The 22,889-nt window shown below is 44.0% G+C and overlaps 1 protein-coding gene across 3 annotated transcripts in view; it reads left to right on the top strand.

Annotated features, from left to right (window-relative positions):
* Positions 1-5,080: 5,080 nt before the first annotated feature.
* Positions 5,081-22,889, top strand: part of lancl2 (LanC lantibiotic synthetase component C-like 2 (bacterial)) — a 43,599-nt gene continuing 25,790 nt past the window's right edge. The window contains exons 1-7 of one of the 3 annotated variants that reach the window (XM_085467483.1): positions 5,081-5,490; positions 6,260-6,462; positions 9,560-9,677; positions 10,441-10,648; positions 12,723-12,870; positions 18,080-18,226; positions 20,494-20,676. In XM_085467483.1, the coding sequence (XP_085323609.1) occupies positions 6,298-6,462; positions 9,560-9,677; positions 10,441-10,648; positions 12,723-12,870; positions 18,080-18,226; positions 20,494-20,676 (969 nt within the window). In that variant the 5' untranslated portion in view covers positions 5,081-5,490; positions 6,260-6,297. The remainder of the gene's footprint in view (positions 5,491-6,259; positions 6,463-9,559; positions 9,678-10,440; positions 10,649-12,722; positions 12,871-18,079; positions 18,227-20,493; positions 20,677-22,889) is intronic. The other 2 variants (XM_085467482.1, XM_085467484.1) reach the window with 2 other exon arrangements.

The following is a 22,889-nucleotide window of genomic DNA, read 5'->3' as shown; positions in this document are numbered from 1 at the left end:
TCCGTCTGGATCTGTTTATTCTGGAGCTATGTTTATTCAGTCAGCTGCCCGTCCGCTTTCAGCTCAGTCCCCTGCTCGGCAGCCACCTGTAGCTCAGTCCCCTGCTCGGCAGCCACCTGTAGCTCAGTCCCCTGCTCGGCAGCCACCTGTAGCTCAGTCCCCTGCTCGGCAGCCACCTGTAGCTCAGTCCCCTGCTCGGCAGCCACCTGTAGCTCAGTCCCCTGCTCGGCAGCCACCTGTAGCTCAGTCCCCTGCTCGGCAGCCACCTGTAGCTCAGTCCCCTGCTCGGCAGCCACCTGTAGCTCAGTCCCCTGCTCGGCAGCCACCTGTAGCTCAGTCCCCTGCTCGGCAGCCACCTGTAGCTCAGTCCCCTGCTCGGCAGCCACCTGTAGCTCAGTCCCCTGCTCGGCAGCCACCTGTAGCTCAGTCCCCTGCTCGGCAGCCACCTGTAGCCCAGTCCCCTGCTCGGCAGCCACCTGTAGCCCAGTCCCCTGCTCGGCAGCCACCTGTAGCCCAGTCCCCTGCTCGGCAGCCACCTGTAGCCCAGTCCCCAGCTCGGCAGCCACCTGTAGCCCAGTCCCCAGCTCGGCAGCCACCTGTAGCCCAGACACCAACTCCACCACCACCACTTTTGCCTCAAGCTCAGTTAGCCGCCCGGCCTCAAGCTCAGTCTCCAATTCCACCACCGTCGTCATCCCAACCATTGTTTCAGTCACCCTCAGTTCAGCCTCCTGTTCAGCAGCCACTAGCCCTGCACCCTGTGTCACTTGCTACCCCGGTACAACAAGCTCAGTCAAATCAATCTAAAAGGAACTGTGTTTCATCAGTTTGTTCTAAGCAGAGCAACAAACCTCATGATAATGTAATCATTCCTAAAAAGCTGGCCAGTTCAGAGACTGTGACGCGCTCCAGGGCCTCCCCAGAGGCTGAGTTTCAGCCCTCAGCCTACTCTGGACCCCTGGAGGCTAGGAACCCAGCTGAGGACTGCACCCGGCTGTCACTGCCTGAGCAGAGTCAATGCTCTGGGCGGCTGAAGTCTGCTATGTGTTTGCCAGAGGCCCGTGCGCCTGCTGGTCCTGTTCTGTCCCTGCCAGAAGCCCGTGCGCCTGCTGGTCCTGTTCTGTCCCTGCCAGAGGCCCGTGCGCCTGCTGGTCCTGTTCTGTCCCTGCCAGAGGCCCGTGCGCCTGCTGGTTTTGTCCTGTGTGTTCCAGGGGCCCCTGTGCCCACTGGTCCCGAGACTGTTCTCGCTGGAGGGCCCGAGGAGCCCGTCCAGCCTCCTTCCTCGTCAGCTGGGGGGCCCGAGGAGCCCGTCCAGCCTCCTTCCTCGTCAGCTGGGGGGCCCGAGGAGCCCGTCCAGCCTCCTTCCTCGTCAGCTGGGGGGCCCGAGGAGCCCGTCCAGCCACCAGCTGCTCCACCAGCAGCCTCATCCACACTTGCAGCAGCAGTTTCATCCATGCCGCCGCCTGCTGCTCCACCAGCAGCCTCGTCCACGCTTGCAGCAGCAGTTTCATCCATGCCGCCGCCTGCTGCAGCGCCTCCGTCTCCAGCTTCCACGCCAGCTGCAGCCTCCGTGTCTCCACCCACGCCAGCTGCAGCCTCCGTGTCTCCACCCACGCCAGCTGCAGCCTCCGTGTCTCCACCCACGCCAGCTGCAGCCTCCGTGTCTCCACCCATGCCGTCGCCTGGTCCGGCTTCGGCTTCGCCTGGTCCGGCTTCGGCTTCAGCTTCATTCGCTTCGCCGGGTCCGGCCTCCGCATCCGCTTCAGCGTCGTCTGGTCCAGCTCCCGCGTCCTCATCCTCGTCTGGTCCAGCTCCCGCGTCCTCATCCTCGTCTGGTCCAGCTCCCGCGTCCTCATCCTCGTCTGGTCCAGCTCCCGCGTCCTCATCCTCGTCTGGTCCAGCTCCCGCGTCCTCAGCCTCGTCTGGTCCAGCTCCCGCGTCCTCAGCCTCGTCTGGTCCAGCTCCCGCATCACCAGCCTCGTCTGGTCCAGCTCCCGCATCACCAGCTTCGTTTGGCCCCGCCTCTGCATCAGCCTCGTCTGGTCCAGCTCCCGCATCACCAGCTTCGTTTGGCCCCGCCTCTGCATCAGCCTCGTCTGGTCCAGCTCCCGCATCACCAGCTTCGTTTGGCCCCGCCTCTGCATCAGCCTCGTCTGGTCCAGCTCCCGCATCACCAGCTTCGTTTGGCCCCGCCTCTGCATCAGCCTCGTCTGGTTCAGCCTCCGCATTCGCTTCAGCGTCGCCTGGCCCAGCTTCGGCTTCAGCCTCTGCCTCATCTGATCCAGCCTCCGCTTCGCCTGGGGCTGCAGGGGCCACGCAGCCTTCGGGTCCCCTCCTACCACCTCCATTGTCGGTCATCTGCCAGGCTGCTTGTTGGGCATCATCACCACCGTGGTCGCCCCCCCCGGACTTCTGTTGCCGCCACTGCCTTCTGCGTGGCCGGCCTCCAGGCTTGCATTCCCGCCGCCGTTGCCGTCCGCACGGTCGGCCCCCAGAACTGCTTCCTCGCCGCCGTTGCCGTCCGCACGGTCGGCCCCCAGAACTGCTTCCTCGCCGCCGTTGCCGTCCGCACGGTCGGACCCCAGAACTGCTTCCTCGCCGCCGTTGCCGTCCGCACGGTCGGCCTCCAGAACTGTTTGCCCGCCGTCGCCATGTGCACGGTCGGCCTCCAGAACTGTTCGCACGTCGCCACCGTTGCCGTGTGCACGGTCGGCCCCCTGGACTTTTTGTAGACTCTTGGTGAGCTCTGGTTTCGTTTTGTTTTTGATATGCTTTCCTGCGTTTTTTGGACTCTGGTGCTCCTTGTGTTTTTTTTTTTTTTGTTTTTTTTTTGCTTGGGCCTGTCCCTCCATCCTGGACCCCCTCCGCCCACCCTGGCCTGGTGCTTTGTTGTGCTTTTTTTTTTTGTTTGGGGCTGTCGGGAGTCAGCCCTTAGAGGGGGGGGTACTGTCACGGTTCTGGGTCCGTTGGACCCAGTATTTTGAGTTCATTATGTTTTGGTACTTTTGCATCATGGATTTTCCTTTATGTTTCTCTGGTACTTGGTGTTTCAGTTATCTTGGTGTTTTTCTATATTATGATTTATGATCTGATACTGTTGTGATTATGATTATCATTTAGTAGCCTTTGGTCAGTGTCAAGTCTGTCTCTGTCTAGTCTGTGTCTTAGTAAAGTGTTTTGTTTCCTGTTTTACTTTGAAGGTTCTTGTTCCTGTCTGTTAGTATGTGCAGCTTTGTTCCCCCTGTCTCGTTAGCCCTGATCTCTCCCAGCTGTGTCTCCCTCCTGTTGCCGATTTCCCTGTTACTACCCTGTGTGTGTATATAAGCCCTGTGTTTTCCCATGCTCAGTGTCGCGTCGTACCATCAGTTTATGCCTGTGTGTTCTTGGTCTCAGTGTTCCGTCCTCACTTTATGTTTGTTTTCCTGCCAGCAATAAAGCTGAGGTTTTTTGAGTTACATTCCATTTTCAGAGTCCTGCATTTGGATCCTCATCTCTGCCTGCCCGCACACAGAGCCTTGACAAAATTGAAGAGACAAAATATGATCACGCTAAAATTTAACTGACACGCGCACGCGATTATGTGACAAAACTCTTAAACTGGCTTAAAATATTAATTTAAATTGTGCATCTAAATTGAATTTTAAAACTAGAGTGGTTGAAAATAACCACTCTTCTTCTCCCATCTTCCTTTCCTCATCGCCAAGTGGCCATGGCAGATGCCACCCCGTCCTAGAGCCTGATTCTGCCGGAGGTTTCTCTCTTTTAAAAGGGAGTTTTTCCTTCCCACTGTCACCAAAGTGCTTGCTCTTAGGGGGTTGGAGTTTTTGTGTATTTTTGTAGGGTCTTGACCTTACAATATAAAGGAAGTGTTGTTGTTGTTTGGCGCTGTTTCTTAACTTAAAATGTCCAATTACAACAGGACATTTTAAGTTAAGAAATAGCGCCAAACCACAAAATTAAATTAAATGAAAAAAGCTTTGAATTTGTGCTTCGTTTCATTTGCTATAAATTTGCTAAAAATGTAATATCAGATTAGAATAGTGTGTCTCAATATAATATATCATTGGTCTACAGGATGATGCTGTGATACATGATACATTTGAAGTAGATGTCATAGTAATGTCTTTCTGTATGTGTGAACAAACCAGTGGTGAAAAGACACCAGAGATACGCAAAGAATAACTGATGTTTGAGGTTAGCTGGTTAGATTCGTCTAGATATTCTACTTTCTGTGTTCTATTGGAAAGGACCGATTGTATGCTTTGCTAACAACTGCAAATGTGACAAATGTGTTACAATAACTATGTGTGTTTTTTAGCAGCAATAATATTAAATGAAAAAACGCTGAGAATGACTAGTAGTAGGTGACACTGAATGCTTGCCGTGTGATGAACTGTTACTACCATTGTGTGTTTTCTACCATAAACTGAGAAGCTACACTTTGTATATTCACCAGAATAGAGGAAATAAAGTACCCAGCGTTCAAAATTCTAAACTCAATTTAACCTGTCCATGGTGCTCAAAAAGACGTTTACTCCCATGGATGACTCTTATTCAGAAAAATCTTTTAGTGATCTTCAGTTTCTTTGGCTGAAGAGACTGAAAGGTTCCCTGGAAAGCAGTTTCAAACTGCTTTAGAGGTCCTGCAGGATATTGGGATGAAGCGGTGCTCTGGAGATACAAGGGAAAAGACAGATGTGGAAACAGCTGAATCAAAGAGCCATTAGTGCTCTGATTGCACTAATAGTTATAGCTTGTGGTCAGCTAATTCAAAAATGGAATCCAAAAAGCATTTGTATCTCTTAAAGTGCAACCGAGATGCAGATAAAATGTGAATCCTTAGAAGAGCGACAAAGTTTTGTCTTCTGTTGGAGGTAGAGCCTTTTCTCTAATGTGTTTCCTTTCAAATCTTAAAAAAAAGAAAAGAGGAAACAGGATGAATAGACGAAAGAGGGTTGTGTGTGGAATTTGTTAGGAGGGAGAAAGGGAGGGGTGGTGGTTTGTTATATTGCTTAATCCGGGCAGCACGGTATCACACACTAACACCATCTGTCACCATTTACATAGGAGTCAGCTACCGAACTGGGCTGCTGGGTACTGACGGGCACCGGGCGGCTGCTGGAGGGGAAGTCTGTGTCAGTGAGGTGGTTACGCCCGTGGTCTGTGTACAAACCGTCGGGGTGTGCGTGTGTGTGTAGGGGTGGGGGGTGAGTGTTACTGATTTGGCATCGGCAGCAATCCGATGTGCGCTCAGTGAGGAGGATGCTGAGGAAGGAGAGGCAGGGCGAGACACGGTGATGCGGTGACACATGGCTGCCTGCCGGTGCACTTAGACTGCGGCTCACACTTCTTTCCATTCACCGAAAAATAGGAGAGGCTGGACTCCGGGTTGCCTAGAGACGCTGCTCGGAGGCTGGAGGCTGCCGCAACCGACAAACGAGCTGTGGAAGCCCCGCACACTGCTGATCGGACAGCCTGCTGATCCCTTTGGTAAGCCCAATTTTGGCTCCACCTGGCAGTACCTGCAGCATTTTAGCATCGCAGCTGCTGTTGCTAATATAACGACCTGCTGTTTGGGCTACCACAGTAATGCCAGTGTAGCAACAATTGTTCTCCTTTTCCATTCAGACGTCTCATTGCGCAAACTTAAGCGTCACACTTGGTTCCAAAGAAGGTGTATTACTCATGGCATTATTTATTAATCTCTCAATTTAACAACAGTCCAAGGTGACATTCATTAAAGTTTTTTTTTACCCTCGGATGTTAAATGCAATACTTCGTGTTTGTAAAACTTGATTTTGAACGTGTTCAATTTGTTTGTGCTCTATTTCTAACTTTCAGCTGAAGTTACATTCAGTATTCTTTTGGTCTGTGCGATGCAAAGCAAAATATATTTCTGGGGAATAACAGAAACAGCAGTGAAGAATATGCCTTTAAAAGTACTCAAGGAAACCGAGACTGAATGAAAAACGAGGACTTTTAATGTAAAATGAGTAACTCCAAGCTTTAAATGTCATTTTGTGTGAATCAAAATAACTTTTAAAGGGTAGCTTTGCATGCTTTTTTAATTTCGATTAATAAAGGCATGTTGTCCTGTGGCTTCTTTTGTATGTCAATGGCATTAGACAAAACATAAATACACTACTCGATCCTTTTAATGATTACATTCCATTTACATATTATTTCATGTCACTTTAGTGTGGTTTAAAACAATATTTCTGTAAGGCGATTTTTTATTTCCACTATATTGGCTCTACAGCGTACTGAGATATTTGGCCTTGCCGAGCCGCCGTAGAGATGGGAGATAACATGTCCAAGCGACTGAAGCTGATCTCGGCTACAGACGCAGAGATGGAGGAGCGCTCTTTTTCAAACCCATATCCCGACTGGGACCAAGGAGTCCTCACCTCCAACTCTGGAGCGGATGTAGTTTGCAATGACTCCCTTGATTCGGAAGGAAAGGTGAGATGTTTTCCCTCACTTTGGTTTTCACATCTGCTAACAGAAAGTAAAGCTAGCGTAGCCCAGGCTTGTTGTTGATACTACGGGACTGTTACGGTGTGGGAGTACCTGACATTGAAAGGGGTTCGTTTATGTTAGCGCATATAATTTCTTAGCTGTGGTTTGCGTCTGTCATCAGTCTAAATGCAATAATATTACAAAGCTAGTCACGTTTTGTCAAAGTAAGTAAAAAATACAGTTGTTTTTTGTTTGTTTTTTTTTAGTTTCCGCGTCTGGGTCCTCTGGGTACACATATTACAGTACAGTAATAATCGGTGAAGCTGGTGTTATGGTCTGAAATGACAGTCAGATCTTGGAGGTTTCTTTCACATAAACAAAAAATAAATAAATCTGCAATTAAATTCCACATATTTTTTCCCACTGACAGGTATGCTTCACCAAATATAATCGTATCGTAAGTTTGGTAGTCAAAGTCTAATTTTAGGCTGTTTTTGAATCCTGCAAGTGAAAGTAACTAATTTTTTCATTGGCTCATATGAAGATGGTTTTACCCAACAAAATAACTCATCTCCAGTGTTTTTAGGAAGGTCATAGAACAGAATATAGAACATTCAACGTTACGTCGTCTGTTTTTAAGTTATTCAAGTTAATATCTTTACATCTTTATACATTTTATTAAATTTATACCTTTAATATAATTTACCTCTGCACTCTTATTCCTGTCTTTTAAAAACAAGAAAAATATTAAGAGTTTGGAGTTGGTTACAAAAAGAGAGAGAGAGGAGCTTCGGAAAATACCTGGATTTCAATTTTCTGGTCGTCAATGAATTTTCAAGAAGGCTCGTTTGCTGTTATGTTGAGCTTTTTGTATTTTCACACAAAGCTTGGCTGCTGTAAATGTGTATTGGCATTTTGAAGACTGTATTCACCATTACAGACATATAGTTGACCTGTTATAACACATTTCTCTCTCTGTATTTTGCATCTGTAATGTTGTTGTATTATTTCGCAACCATGTCATGAATTCAGTAAGACTTATTAGATACCCAAAGACTGCCCAAAGACTTTATGATTCTGTGAAACAGAATTTAACAGCTCCAGAAGATCAAGAACGTAGCAACTTATCAATTTGTTGCGGTAATTGTGAAACTATGTTCAGAATATGTGCATGAACATACTCGCACAGGATTGGCTGAGACGCTGTACACAGCCGTTTGCTGACTGGCAGTGCCTGAAATTAGATGGAAAGCTCAGGAGCTAACACTATAGCACTGTATAATTGTTGGCTGTTGAGGTATATCAGCAGCCCCCCTTCTTTTCTTTTATTGTATTGAAAGTTTATTCGCCAAATCAATACAAATCACAACAACAGTCTCCAAGGCGACTGTTGTTGTGATTTGGCGTTATATAAATAACAGTGAATTGAATTGAATATTCACTGCTAACACCAGGTGCACTCGCTCCTTGTGTTTCCTACCTTTACTCATGTTGTGGTCCATGATATCATTCAGCTGTCTCCTCAGTAAGTATTTTGACCCACAATAAGACAAAAATTCAAGTCCAGCATCGTGGACTGCAGCAGTTGGAATGCGCTTCGTGTTCATTGAAATTCAACAACAGGAAGAAGCTCATCAGGCAGGCTTAAATATGCTCAAGTATTTTTTTTTAATTTAATGGCATTTGCCAAAAAATCTCCAGATATAGAAATTTACAAATATTTGCTAAAGTGGATCCATTACAGATGTTTGCTAATGAATTGTAAACACTGTTATATTGTGTTGAAGTCAGAGCTGTAGATTTTTGTGTCACCGTCATTAAAGGCCTCATTCTCCTCTTTGGCTGTTCTGAAGATTTCATTGTTATGCAGAACAGCACCATCTATTCATGTGTCTGTCACTGTGTTCTTTTCCTTCACCATCGAGCTCCTCGTCGAACTGTTGCAGAGCAGAGAGAACAGACAGCCTTGGTCACAGTTCTCTCTGGTCAGGCTCTGACGCTCAAAGCCTCACCAAATATTGACTTTCAATCTTTTTTGTTGCACTTAAATGTTTCAGTTCATCAAACAAATTTAAATGTTAGACAAAGATAACACGAATAAACATAAAATATAGTTTCTAAATGAAGGTGTTTGTTATTAAGGGGGGAAAAATCCAAACCTACATGGCCTTGTGTGAAAAAGCAGTTTGATTCAGAATTTTGCCCTGCCCTACTTTTCAGCGCATTCACGCTGTAGGTGATTCTGTGTGAATGGATTCTGTAGAGAATTAGTTCATTTCACATCCACAAGCAAATCAGCCTTTAAAGCATGGCCTGACCCATGATGTTAAATTAGTAAAAAATTGGGCCTTGTGGAAAACAACCTAATTAACATTTGCTTAAATGATTCCTAATGATAAGAAGATTGGACCATGAACTTATATCTGAGCATTTATTAGATTTGCCACTGCTGCTATTAGCAGATCACATATAGACATTGAGCTTGCTCAACCTATGTGGATGAAAACATTAGATATTGTTCTAATCCTGACTTGGGAAACTGAATTGGGTGTTTGTGATCGATTCGACTTGGTGTCAACAGCAGAGAAAGGAGAAAATGGCACGACTGTGAGCATATTCAAAATAAAAAGTTACTCATCTGAAATGAAACTAAGCTGAACAACATACTGGTTTTTTTTCACTTCTCATTTTATTTATTTTACCAAGACATTCAAATTCAGTAAATGTAAATGTATGATCTTGGTACATTTATTTGTTCCATTTTCTTTTACAGCATCAGGAAAGCAATGTTTATGTCCAGCCTAATGTTTCTTTACTGTCCCAGTCTCTGCGATTCGTATCAAATCAGTACTCAGCAAAAGCCGATACCCATACATTTATGTCCTTGACTCAAGACAGCCTAACTCATTCATTGCTGTGTATAAACAAGCTTAAATATGATTCTGTCTCCCAGTGCATGTTACTTAACTTCCTGCTGCTCCTTCCCTCCTCTGTTGTTCCATCTGTGCTACCACAGAATCAGCATTTAGCTTTATAGCTGATGGATAGTGCAGCTCTTGAGTCTGACAACTTGGAGTTTATAAATGTATTCTCTCTTCAGGTTAGCACATCCTTTCAGAAGAAGGTCCAGAGTAAGATCAAAGATCTCCTCCAGCAGATGGAGGAAGGCCTAAAGACAGCCGACCCCCATGACTTCTCCACCTACACCGGCTGGACAGGTGTGTCCCTGACTACTCTAAAAATGTGAAGAGAGCACAGTTCTGTTATCCATCCACCCAAAAATATTCTCTATTTTATACGCTTAGGTCCATAAGTATTTGGACAACGACAAACACTAATGTTCTCTCTGTACACAATTAATAGATATTAAATTAACAGTTAACACTGAACTGAAATGCAGACCTTGAACTTTGATTTAGGGATTTAACAAAAGTATTGCAATAAAGGAAGTGCAGATATTTTTTGTACATAGTCCCCCATTTACAGAGAAAAGTTTAGAGGTTTAGTCTAAAGTTCAAATTAATAATGACACAAAATATGTTTCAAAAGCAACCCAAGAGTTTATTAAGGCAAATAAAAAAAATCAGTAATTACCAGATGTAAATCATTGACCTTATCTATGGTTTACATGATTTACAGTAGAGAGAGCATTTTAGTTAATGAAGATAAAACTGGAGCCAGAGAGAGGATGTGCTGCAGTGTTTGGTGGCACGTTTGGTGATTTCTAGACTTCGGGCAGTCACTGGCTGCAAAAAAAAATAAAATCATCCAAGCGTTAAGAACAGGGCTTACATTTGTCCTGTAACTGAAAATTAGGGACTACGTACAAAAATGTCTGTGGTTAGTGGAATACATCTGAATTAAAACTCAAAGTTGCTACTCAGTCACATCTAGACTGTTTGATTTAAAATCCACAGTGGTGGTGTGCAGTCATTGTCCAAATACTTATAGACCTAACTGTGTCTTTTCTTTTCACTGCAGGCATTGCATTGCTGTACCTTCAACTGCACCGGGTCTCAAATGAGGCCTCCTACCTGCATAGAGCCCTAGACTACGTTAAGAGGACCATGAGGATCCTGAATGGGCGCAAAGTGACATTTCTATGTGGTGATGCGGGGCCTCTGGCAGTGGGTGCGGTGGTCCACCACAAACTGAATAACACGACTGACAGCAAAGAGTGTCTGTCCAGGTTAGACGGATTGCTTGAGATGCTCGATCTTTATCTGAAAGAGTAGCAGAGTCTCTGGTGAAATCGTACTGCTACTGTGCACTATATAAACCCCATATATACAATGAAGATTTAGTCAGTGACATAAGTGTAATTTGGCATCCATACAGACAGGATAGCTTTCCCAGCCCCATGTAGGCTTTGATGGTAGGCTATTTCCAGTTTTGCTTTGGAGTGTGTTTGTTTTTGGGTCACCCCACTGGGCGGGCAGTGTGAACAAGCAAGTTTGTGAAGGCAATGACTTCAGAACGAAGCAATAAAGAAGCAATGGAAGCTGCCAGTATTTTTTTTTAATTGACAGCACATTCCCTGAAAGGCCCGTGTGGTAGAAAGGACCTGAAGCCCACAGTGTTATGGACACCTGACTGACTTTATTTACGATTTGTTTCTTACTCATGCAGCTGCTCTTCCAGCTGCCTCATTCCATGCGGCACAGCTCTCCCATCAGGTCCCAGTATCCTACTGAAGTAGGGCAGGCATGGTCAGGTGATGGAGAACAGCTTTGTGGGCCAGCCTCCCCTGACACAACAACCTGAACCTACTTCTTTACTCCTGCCACCTCATACCCCCATTGCCCGACTCAGGGCGCCATCCAGCTTAGCCTTTGAAGAGGGAGTCGACCCTCCTCAGGCACTCCTTCTCCACCGTGCTGTACTTGGCCTCCTGTTCCGTTTCCTGGTGATGTATACAACTGGGCGGTCGGGCCCTTCTTTACCTACTGGGACAAAACTACCCCCAGCTCTCCGTTTGAAGCTGAATAAAAGGGAGAGACAAGTTAGGAGTGTGAAGCAGGGGTTTGTTTATCTGTACGACCACCCCCTCGCACTGCTATAGCCACTGGACCAGTTCTGGGGCTTCCTTTCGGGTGAGATCAATCAAGGAAATGATCGGGTCCACAAAGCCAGGCACAAACCGATGGTAGTAACCAGCCAGCCCCAAGAACTGTCTCACCAGGATACGATGGCTATTTTTTGAGGCGGAAATGTTGGAATTTGGCACCTCCAGCCCCAACTCATCTCTTTTGTTCACCAGGCTCACCATTGTAGCAGTTTCAGCCTCTCTCCATGCTTGGAGGAGTTTGAGGTGATATATCTGTGGGGCTCCTCCCCTGTCTGATTGTACCACCTCATAGTCAGCGTCCCCCGCTCACCGCGAAGGAGGGAGTGATACAAGCCCTTTATCTGCTGGTGGAAATTGAGTCTAGCCCTTCTGTTGCACAAGTGGTGCGACTGTTGTTGTGATTTGGCACTGTACTAAAATTGAATTGACTTGAATTAAGGGATGCGTCAGGCATGGGATTTTTGCGTATGTCCGCATGCACACACGACAGTTGACACTCCGCTAGTGTCACTGCTGCCTCCAATCTTGTGGGCTGGTGGCGACGCATCCACTCTGCCATTCTGGCTGGGAGCCCCTTCACAAACTGCTTAAGCACCAACCGCCTCCACCAGGCGCTCCTTCCCCTCCTCAGGGCTGGGCCACAGCCACCTGGACACCGTGTCACTGCCTGGCATAGGCGAACGGCTAGTCATCCGATCCCCTATGAAGCTTTGATGGTGGTCCTCCAAGGCGAGCTTCATCCGATCTACAATTATATGTCGGACATCCACAAAATGGCCCCGTGCCGTCGCAGGCAAGCTGAGAGCCGCCAGCTGAGCCTCCCCCCACGGTCTTGGTCATGGCATGAAAAACCTCCAAGAAGGCTAAATCTTAACTGCACTTAGGATATTTCATCTTTGATCGTATGCTCACATTGGAGAGCTATGTTGAAATTGTAATCCTGAGGTAAAATCCGATATCATGGATACTAGAAGACCACCAAGATAAAATAATGAGTGTGTCAGTAAGAATAATACGGGGTTTTTAAAATTCCTCAACCAGTGTATTAATCCACATTTGCTGGTGCTGTGAGGAGCTGCAGTATTTGCGGTCAGGATAGTGAATGAATATTATCCCCCATGGCTCAGGTGGAAAACAAATCTGTGCTTGATCCGTACCCCAGCCTCATGCAGTGATTGTTGTGTTTCTCCATCAGGCTTCTTCAGCTTCAGCGGTCTGTGCTGAGCCCAGACTCTGATATACCAGATGAGCTGCTGTATGGTCGTGCTGGATACCTTTATGCTTTGCTGTACGTTAACAAAGAGATCGGCACTGACGCTGTGGATGAGGACACCATTACAAAGGTGAGACTTGCACATGTCATATGTGCTTTTTCAGATTAATAATGATAAAGACATGTCTGACAATGTTATGTCACGTTGTTTGTTAACATTCTCCATGTTTTGCGAGGGTATTCTGCTCGTGTATGGTGTTGTAAGCAACACTGTACTGAAGTGTTCAGCCCTGAATTGGCTCATTGTCACCAATATCTGATCCAGCTTTTTGAGGGAGGATAGGATTCATATTAATGCTCCAGATACCTGATCTATGCAAATCAGGATAAATTCCTTATTTGTCCTTAAACTTCATTTTGAGACAGAAATCTTCATAATGCTGCATTTTGTTTACGCCACATAAACGTAGTCACCATGCTGTCACTTAGGTCGCACACAACCCTTTAGTTACTGGCCTGTTGAATTTTTGGAGCCACAAGTAACCATAGTTAGACTGAAAGGTGAAGTACTGAGTTATCAGTTTGACCAGTGATGTACCAACACCTGTAGAATTAAATGATTCCCAACAGAGGGTTTAATACCAGAACAAAAATGGTCAACTCAATTACTTCAACTCCTTTAATAAAAGTTGCTTTAAAACACTGACACCGTAGCAGATCATTCAAATCGTAGTGTGACAAGACTGATACTGAAGTGTTAGGATAGTTGCAGAGTAGCCTAGTATTGTTGCCGTTACATTAAGTTAGTATAAGTATTTAATGACAGCCATGCCACCTTTTACTCTATGCAACAAAGGTGATGTCTCAAACAAAGTGGTGAGGTGCAGTTCAGGATAAGGTAAAAATAATAATACTTTGGAAGTTGTTCCTGACTCTGACCTTCTTATTAGCAAAGACTTCTTGGAGAGGGTTGGCAGTGGACGGTATCAGAGCACAGAGGACATGGGACCCAAAAACACAACATGCAAACTCAAACACACTGTGACTAATAATCTCTCATATTTTTTGGTTATTTATTTAGGAACACACAGTCACTGCAGGACCAGCTGTCACCATTTGGTGTAGCGCCAGACTGAAATACATATACTGTGCCCGATTTCTCACTCGCTTTCTTACAAATACACACACAAAGTGAGGAAAGGGGTGAGAGAGTGGGCAGTAGCGGACGCACACAAGCTATCGTTGTTTTCAGAACCGCTAGATAAAAGTACTTTCATGGCCAAATAAGGAATAGAAATCGGATGCCCCAAAGCACCCAGTTTCCTGCAGTGCTGCACTGCTGTTCATCTCATTGTCAGCTGTGCTCGTATACCTGTCACCACACAACAACACTCAGCACTCTGGAGGCTTTACCAAACAGTGGCTCTCCTCCAGGACCCGCTTTATAGATGCTTTTATTTCTTTTTCTCGTGCTCAGATCTTTGCTCTCTGTTTTCAATCTTGTTCTGCTGCATTGTTGTCTCTGTGTGTATCAGTTATTAGAGAGATCTCTGTGGTTTGCTAGTTATGCGTTTTTTCCCCTTACTGATTCCCTGAGTAAATGTGTGTGTGTGTGTGAGCGAGCATGTATTCATATCTTTGTGGGGACCAAAGTTCAAAGTTTACTATACTTGTGTGGACCAGCAGCCCTTATGGGGGACCAGAATCCTGGTCCCCACAAGTTTGAAGGCATTTTTAAGACTCAAAATGTGTTTTTAGTGACAGGGTTACAGTTGGGTTATGGTAAGGGTTAGGCATTCATTTTTCTGGGTTAGGGTAAGCAGCTAGGGAAAGCATTATGTCCCCACAAGATATGAATACCCAACAGTGTGCATGTGTTTGTGTTTCAAATGCCAGCCTGTCAGGGTTTTCTGTTCTTTATAGTGCGATGTTAAAATAATTTAAATTACAAGATGGGTTGAGAACCCTGTTAGAGTAGCAGTGGTAAATTATTAAGCTAAACCAGTCAGTCGTAAGGTCAGCTCCATAATAGGAAGGATTCTGACACAGGGAAATGGACAGCTGCAGACCTGACACACATGAGTGGTATAGATCTTCATGGAGCTTCATAGATCTGTGTAATGTATAACACATTCCCTGTGTAATGAACAGGGGATGTAAATCTGTCCTGCCATGATGGAGGCAGTGCTGCTGCTGCAGAACTGTTTTTCTTCACTCTGTCTTGCTTGGGGACATGATATACTGCTGACTCAGAACCCCGAGCCCCTTCAGTTCCACATATAGGCTACTGTGTATTACTGCATATATCTAAGCAGAATGTCCAGAAAACATGACTATAGAAAAACACAGTAGCTTGTCAAATATCCTCAGCACAATTTTGGGATGTGATTATTACCATGAGGAGAAATCGTCATCTCTAAGCAGTTTAGACCATTTGTGTTGGTGCAGCTTGGTGCAGGCATTTGAATATTACGATGGTTATGATAAAGCTGCAATTTTGAACTGTGAAGTTTGAGTACAAGCTCCAGGTTCCTTCCCCATGCTTTTTTGCTGTTTTCGTCCTATCAAGCAGAAGTGTAGCTAACTTGGGATCCATCTTCAATTCTAAATATGGAAGCGCTTCCCTGAAAAACACATCATCTGGATGGGATCCACTACAGAGGATGTTGTGTCCATGTTTTCAAAAAGAACTTCAGATTTGGGATTGTCGTCTACTTTGTCTCAGTCCATTTTAAATGAGCTTTGGCCCCGAGGAGGTGGCTGTGTTTCTGTGTTTCATACACAATGGAGTGATCTCCATGACAGGATCATGCTTGTTTTTAGGCAGACCACCTGAAGTTCCAGAGATCGCAAGCAACCAGTACTGATTTCAGCCTCCTCTGCAGAAATGTTGCTGTTTTGATGATATTATGCACCGTAGCTACTGACATATTCAGTCTTCACAGTTTTATGTTGAGGAACATAAACAATAAGTCCCAGTTGTCTCAGTTTAAACATTTGATATGGTTTCTATGTTTGGTAGTGAATTAAACAAGGCTTTATGAGCTTTGCAAATCACAGCATGCTGTTTTAAATTGTAACTCTTCCTCTGCCAGGGTGTCCAGACGTAAAAAAAAAGAGCCAGTACACCTAAAGGTGGAAGATTAACACATAGGTGTTCATGTTAGTGTAAATGTGTCTTCTCTCCTTTAAAGAAAGTAAACAGAAACATATCTGAGGCTGATCGAGCAGCCACGTGTCATCCTAATCACCTGCTCGACCAATCAGTGGAAGACAAACTTCTGCTCCTTCCACATGGCAACGCCTCAGTTTAATCCAGGTTGTTTGGCTTTGGAGAAAGTGTTCCAGCTTATAGCTGTTCCTAAATGGAAGAGCATAAAGAAATCCCTCGTATAACACCCTGCTGCACATAAACCTTAGTAGCTGGTGTGCAGCAGTCTCATTGAATTTAAATCCCTCAACCTCTTAATCTAACCCAGATTTAATGTTATGGATAATTCTTTAGCTCTCAGAGGTTTGTGTCATATTAGTGAGCTGATAAATGATGTTGTCTTTCTGTTCAGAAGGAAGTATTTGCAGACAAGACATAAGATGCAACACCCACAGTCATAATGTCAGGCATGCAATGTTGTTGTCATAGACACACTGAGAGCGGTGGCCAGAAGTAGTTATACAAGCATAGTTAGATGAAATATTCCAGGGTTTCTGATTGTGTAGTGTAACTGACACCACTAACGCACAAACGCACGTTTCCAAAAAAGTGATCCTAATATTCTAAAATAAGAAGCTAACAAAGGCTTGTTGTGTTCTACGATTTTCTATTTTCAGACTGTGATTTTTATTCTTTTATTCTCTCTTTTCTCTTGACAAGACACTCTGACAAGAAATAGCAGTAAAAAGCTTCCTGTCATCGGAATCATTTAGCCATCCATTGCCCATCCTCATCTGTGCCCTGTAGGCTGATGTGTGTGTCGTTTTGTATGTCTGTCTGCTTTTTGCTTGTCCTATTTAAAGTATTATTTTGTGTTATGTTTTATTGTGATGAAAGATTGTCCTATATGCATCAAATGATTTTAAATGGATCCGTACTTTATTGTGAAGGAGGCTAATCGTCTAATAAAAGGGAATTTTGTTAAGTGACGTGAGATGGTTGTTGTAAATTGGCACAGTGTAAATTAGACCACATTTATCTAGATTTTTATCATATGGGAGGCTCTGTGATCAAAGCATTTAAAATCGAGAGAATTTAGTCATGTTTGTTTCCTACGTTTGATTAGAAATGAAGATGAGAGGTTTGCTTGAAGTTTAACCTGCCTACCATCTCACATGGGAGACATGTAAAAATTTTCCAACTGACGACAGGTGATATATCCACGCAGGTGACCCTTTGATGGGCGGAGCAATGTGATCATCCACAGACTGATTTGCGGGTTTAGAATTTATACAGTTTTTTTGGAGGGAATATTTGAGCTTCTTGTCTTGTTTGTTTCATTATTAATATAGCTACTTTTTGTGGATTAATCATTTATTTATTTGAGATGTGCCAAATCGCACAAAAAACAACATTACATCAGAGTTTTTCTTTTGTTTTGTTTTGGGGTTTTTAACGTTCGCTGGAAGAGAAAGTTTGATTTTAAACTTACTTTTTGTTCAATTATGTATTTGTTGTTTTGTCGAGTGTTTAAGACAGATAAACACTGGAACAGCCTGTAAACACGGTGGGAAAAAGAAGCCAGTGTCTCTGTTTCCCTCCCCACCATTATTTTTTTAAATTTATTTTATTTAAATAAAATGTTTTCGTTTTTTCCTGAATGTAGGCTGCTGCCTTTCTTTCTTTCTGTTATGAGTTTGAGAAAACAAATCGCTGCACTGTGAGGAGGGTGTCATTAAAACAGCGCTATTATTTTTCCGTTGACCACTTCTCTTTCTTCAACCAACATTATTAGCAAACTTACCCAGGGGCAAAAAAATGAATCACTCTTGTAAAAACGATCGGTAAAAGGCTCAGCCTATCGTTCATAGTCGATACATTCATCCAGTCGCCTACTGTGCCCTCTCTCTGCCGTCGTTCTATCCATGAGGCTGTCAGACAAATAATAAAGCAAAAGTATAGTTTTGCACCAGTAGAAATGGTGTCTCCCAGGTCATGTTGTTCTTATAGTTTTATAATGAAACTGTAGGTTTCTCACTTTGTCATTTTGAACTGAATGCTAACACTCCACTCTCTCAGCTCTGTAGTAAAGATGTTATATCAGTTTCTGCCAAACTGTGTGTTTGGATTCAAATGTGAGCTCAAAGGTTCCTTTATTTTTCCCACTCTTTCTCTCTCCAAACGTCAGGTGGTCACAGCCATTGTGGAATCTGGTAAGAACATGTCAGCAGAGCAGAAGAAGACTGATCGCTGTCCACTCCTCTATGAGTGGCACAAGAAGCAGTACATCGGCGCTGCCCACGGCCTGGCCGGCATCTATTACATGCTGATGCAGGTAGGAGAAAACAGAACGCGGTCTGTTTAAAGTCAGTGGGTTTTTAAAAACGAAAGATTCTTTTATTCCTCTATATAAATAAGTTCGAAAGTATTGCTAAAGCTAATGTTATCTGTCATGTAGTTATTTATGGAGAAACACTCGAAGCTTCTGATCTTCTGGTTGATGATGCACAATAAATTGTGTCATTTTGCTACATCAGAGAAATGAAAGTATTTCTTATTGATGTTTTTTTCCAAATAGACTGACTTTCATTCTAGAGTAACATTTAATATCACTTGTATATAAGATCACGCATTTATATACTGTAGCCACAAACACACACGCATAAATGCACAAAGTGACATCCATGTAAGTGAATCCAGGTAATGTGCTTGCAGTGTCAGCGTTGTTGAATCTGTATTTTTGCTGACAGCTCTCACCTGCAGCCCGTGCTGCAAGCCACCTGCCACCTTCTTTGTGAGCACTGCAATCTAATTATTGAGGAAAAAACAATGAAGAGAGGCCAGAGACTGGATCCAGATTTCTCTGTACTCATTTTTTATGTATAATAAAAGCACCAAGTATGAATTTTACTTTACCTGAAAGAATGAAGGATTATTAGCTGGAGGATTATGTTTTCCTTAGTGCTGTTATATCAGAATGGGCTGAAATCTGTTATTGATTATAGATTTGGGCAGATAGACTCTTTATCAGTATTCGGCATTTGGAAGAAGAACTGTTTGATTAGTGGTGTTGGCAATCAGTAAGTCATTGATTTAAGGTTTGCTTAATGTCTGTTGTTTCTTACTGTTCTGGGCTTAAAGCCAGTAGAGGAGCTGAGACTTTCTGCAGGCAGACATCCTGTAATTGTTGTTGGCGGCTAAGATGAAGCAGTTTTGTGTGAAATCCTGCCGAAGCATGGCCTACAAAGAACGACCAAAGTGTTCCCACTGTGCATTCAAATGCTACTGGGTATTGTTAGCAGCTAGAAATGTGTTTTAGATATATTCATATATGCACGCATGTCAAATTCATGGTCACAGAAGGACTCGAGCTTATCCCAGCTGTCACATGCATACAGTATGTTACTGTGTGCATGTACCATTATGGGAAAAGTCATCATTTATCAATTTTCAAGCAATGTAATTCTGAAAATAGTCACAACAAATACATTACTTAACAGGGCAGCCACACTGCTCAGTTCAGATGTGTCTTGAGATTGTATTGTGTGTGTGTGTGTGTGTGTATGGGCTATAAATGCTTACTTAAACCTTGACTTATTAGGCTTATTAGACTTATTAGACTTATTAGACGTTGGCAGTCAGAAGTTTAAAGTAACCTAATGAAACATGTTTGACCAGAAGACAAGAATTCATACTCTAATTATGATAAAAGTTGACACTAATGTCAGCACAATAAAAGGTCAAAGATACAGATAAGGTCTGGACCGTAGAGAGACATGAGCGACCAGCCAGGGACTGGAATCACATGATTTTCAGCATTTCTGGTGCTGGCCAGGGATTGGCACACACCGACAAAAAGTCGTACGCACCCTGACGGCCGCACACTAACATGTCCTTGTAGTGAAGGTATAAACTGTTCCAGCTAGTTATATAAATCTATTGGACGTGCTGTTGTTTGAAAATTCATTGCTGTACACTCACCTTTACCTCAAATTGTTTCCCTTACAATGTAATTGTTTGTACCTGTGGGGTGCCAGTTTAGCTCAAGGGGTGAGCCATGTGCCGTTTGGCAGGGGAGCAGCGCTTTGCCCCCCTCTCCCTCTTCCAGTTTTTCTGTCACTCTTTGCTTTCACTGTCAGATAAAGGCAAAACATTTCATTTGGCCAAAATAAATCAGAAAAAACTGTAAGTAGCAAAATCTGACTGAGTAAGAATGCAAAAAGATGGGTGGCAACACAGCAGATCGCCATGGCAACAAAGATGATTCCATTATTCATCTTGTGATTTATAACAATAGCAAAAGCCTGATTTAAAGTAGCTCACTGAAATCTGTCCACAGACTTTTGTTTTCTCTGCTGTTCACAGAGAATCCATCTTTCTCTGTATGAATAATTCATGACTGTAGCAATCAAAGTATGTGTTGAGTCCATTTAGATCTTATAAACATCTGCTCTGAAACATCTGCTCTGAAAAGCTGTGTTTCACCAGCTTTTCTGCTGCCATTAGGAAAGGTGATAGTCACCTCCTTTTGGGGCATTTAAAGAGAATTCTGTAAATGTAGAGCTGAACAGTACAATTGAAATTAAACACTGTCCCTTTCAGTCTGGAGCAAAAGTCCATCCAGACATCCTGTCAGAGTTGGTTCGCCCCAGCATCGACTACGTCCGCCACAAGAGGTTTCGTTCAGGAAACTTCCCTTCATCCCTGAGCAACGAGAGCGACCGGCTGGTCCACTGGTGCCACGGAGCGCCCGGTGTTATCCATATGCTTATCATGGCCCATAAGGTGAGAGTTCTGCGGTCAGCAGCCACCCTCTCTGTCTAACACGCACAAACAACACTGTCACCTTGTGGCACAGCTCTACACTGCATGAACAGTTTATTGTGTTAAACATATTTGTGAAGCATGTATTATTTGACACGTCAAAGAAAAATCATGTTGTTGATGGGATGTTGTTTCGCCTGGCGTCTAACACTTTGGCTAATTTCGTTTTTTTTTCTTGGTCCATTAGGAAGCTACATCACAGCCAACATGCTGCCATTCTGGCATTTTGCTCTTACTAATGAGACTCTGCTTTTTATTTTTTGCTGTTGTTTTGGCACAGTGAACAAAGCACTGCACTTAACAATGTTCCGCTATTAACAGAACACAACAACTGTGCCGTTTGTGTCACGCGTTTAAACATTTAAACTGCCACATGTTTTGTTAGTGGCAGATTTCAGGTCGGCTGTTGAAACTATGCTGCATGCACACGTTGTGCTCCCACTGATGGAGTTGTGTTTTTACAATAATGGACGGCAAGTTGAATGATTTCAGAAAATACGATCCTGTTCATGAGGCAGAATAATGGTGATGTATTATCACAGAGGGATGCTCCATTATTAGGGCTTGAAGTTCTCTTTCACTGTGCTGGATCTCCATAAATGTGATGTTTGGACTAATTTCGCAATTATTTGACAACAGTAGGCATACTGTGTCATATTCATAGTCTCAACCAAGACCTATTACATTATTTTATGGCTCTGACAGTGTTGCTTGAATGCAAAGAAGCAGCCATACATCAAAATGATCCAGAAAACACTGCTTTGTTCTGCAGTCTGATGACTGAAAAAAATGGATGTCACATCCTTTAGACTAAAGAAGAGAGGTACCTCCGACATGCATCACTGCCTCTGATGGAGGGCTGCGTTAGCGCCTATGGAACCGGCACGTTGGCAAGCCACCATCAGCGGCTTTTAAAGGAACAGATGCTGCCATACAGAAAACATCGTGTTCATGGACAGCCTTCCATATTCGATGATATCAACTGATATCACTAAATCCATACAGACATTAAGTTGTTTTCAGACAGTCAGGGGTCACTGCTTCCTAAAATAGCCGGTATTTTCCAGCTTGTTATCACCCCTAGTGGAGTGTTGGTGAGCACCCCTGCAGGTTACAGTGGAAGAATACATCATGAGTTAATTTTAGCAGCATCAGAGTTCATGAGCTCGTATAAAATCAACATGGCTGAAGTTACTTTAACCATGTAGCTAAGGATTCGTCTGCATGTCATATATGGTCGGGTTGTAGGAGTGGATCTAGTTGGTAGCTGTAATAGGTGACTTGTGCCTTGCTGTGTGAGAGGAATTCTCGGGATAAGTAGGAAAGGCGAGGGTACATGGTTCTGCTTTCAAAGGAAAAGGAGAATTCTGAAACAGAACGTGAGCTGCTGGTGTGTTTGAAATGAGAGCGCAGCAGCAGTTTATAAGATTGGCTGGTTCCGTGTATTCAGGTGGAAACAGAAGGAACTGTCACTGGGACGAGTTTTTAAAAAGCGCAGGTTCTTAATAGTGGATTGTTTCTTTCCTGCTCCTTTCCTGTAGCTGATGTTTCTGTGTTACAGCTAAAAGCTAATAATAATAATAGAGAGAGGTGGGGCCGGATACAATTTCTTCTACATTACATGGCAGCTCTGTAGAATGCAGCTTTTCAAAGCGCTCCCTGCTTGACGCCATCACGGACCTCACACAGCTGTGGGAGACTGGCTTATATAATCACATCCAATCAGGCACACTGTCAGGTCTGCACTGTACTCCTACTGTGTCCTGTCAGCTTCATACCTGTCTGATAGGTCGTCTGTCACCTCAGTTATGAGTTCAAGTCGCTTCGCTTTAGATTAATTTATTTCTTTGAAATGAGATCTGGATGAGTGGTTTAGTTTTCATGTAGGCAGAGTCTTTATCTCTTCTGCGAGGACCATACAGCGTCAGGTTTGTAGATATTATATGGGCTGTCTGATACAGGGGTTACATTTACTGCTGGTTGCCTTGAGTTGACGATGCTTTCAGCTTATGAAGTGTTTTCACATACAGAATGCAGTTTGGGTTTTGTTTTTTTTAATTGCTACGATATTTAACAAAAAATGTCAAAATGCTGACTGCATCTGTTACGAGTTGGCAGTAGCTGTTGAAAGGCTGACAAGGTTTGACTATCCTGTCGGCTTCATCCTGTGCCTT

The sequence above is a fragment of the Copadichromis virginalis genome, linkage group LG9, assembly GCF_057382275.1.
Source record: "Copadichromis virginalis isolate Kocher_CV1m ecotype Utaka linkage group LG9, C_Virginalis_male_GT1.1, whole genome shotgun sequence".
NCBI lineage: Eukaryota > Metazoa > Chordata > Actinopteri > Cichliformes > Cichlidae > Copadichromis > Copadichromis virginalis.
The sequence above is the reverse complement of the archived record's forward strand: the minus strand, read 5'-3'. Positions and strand labels throughout refer to the sequence as shown.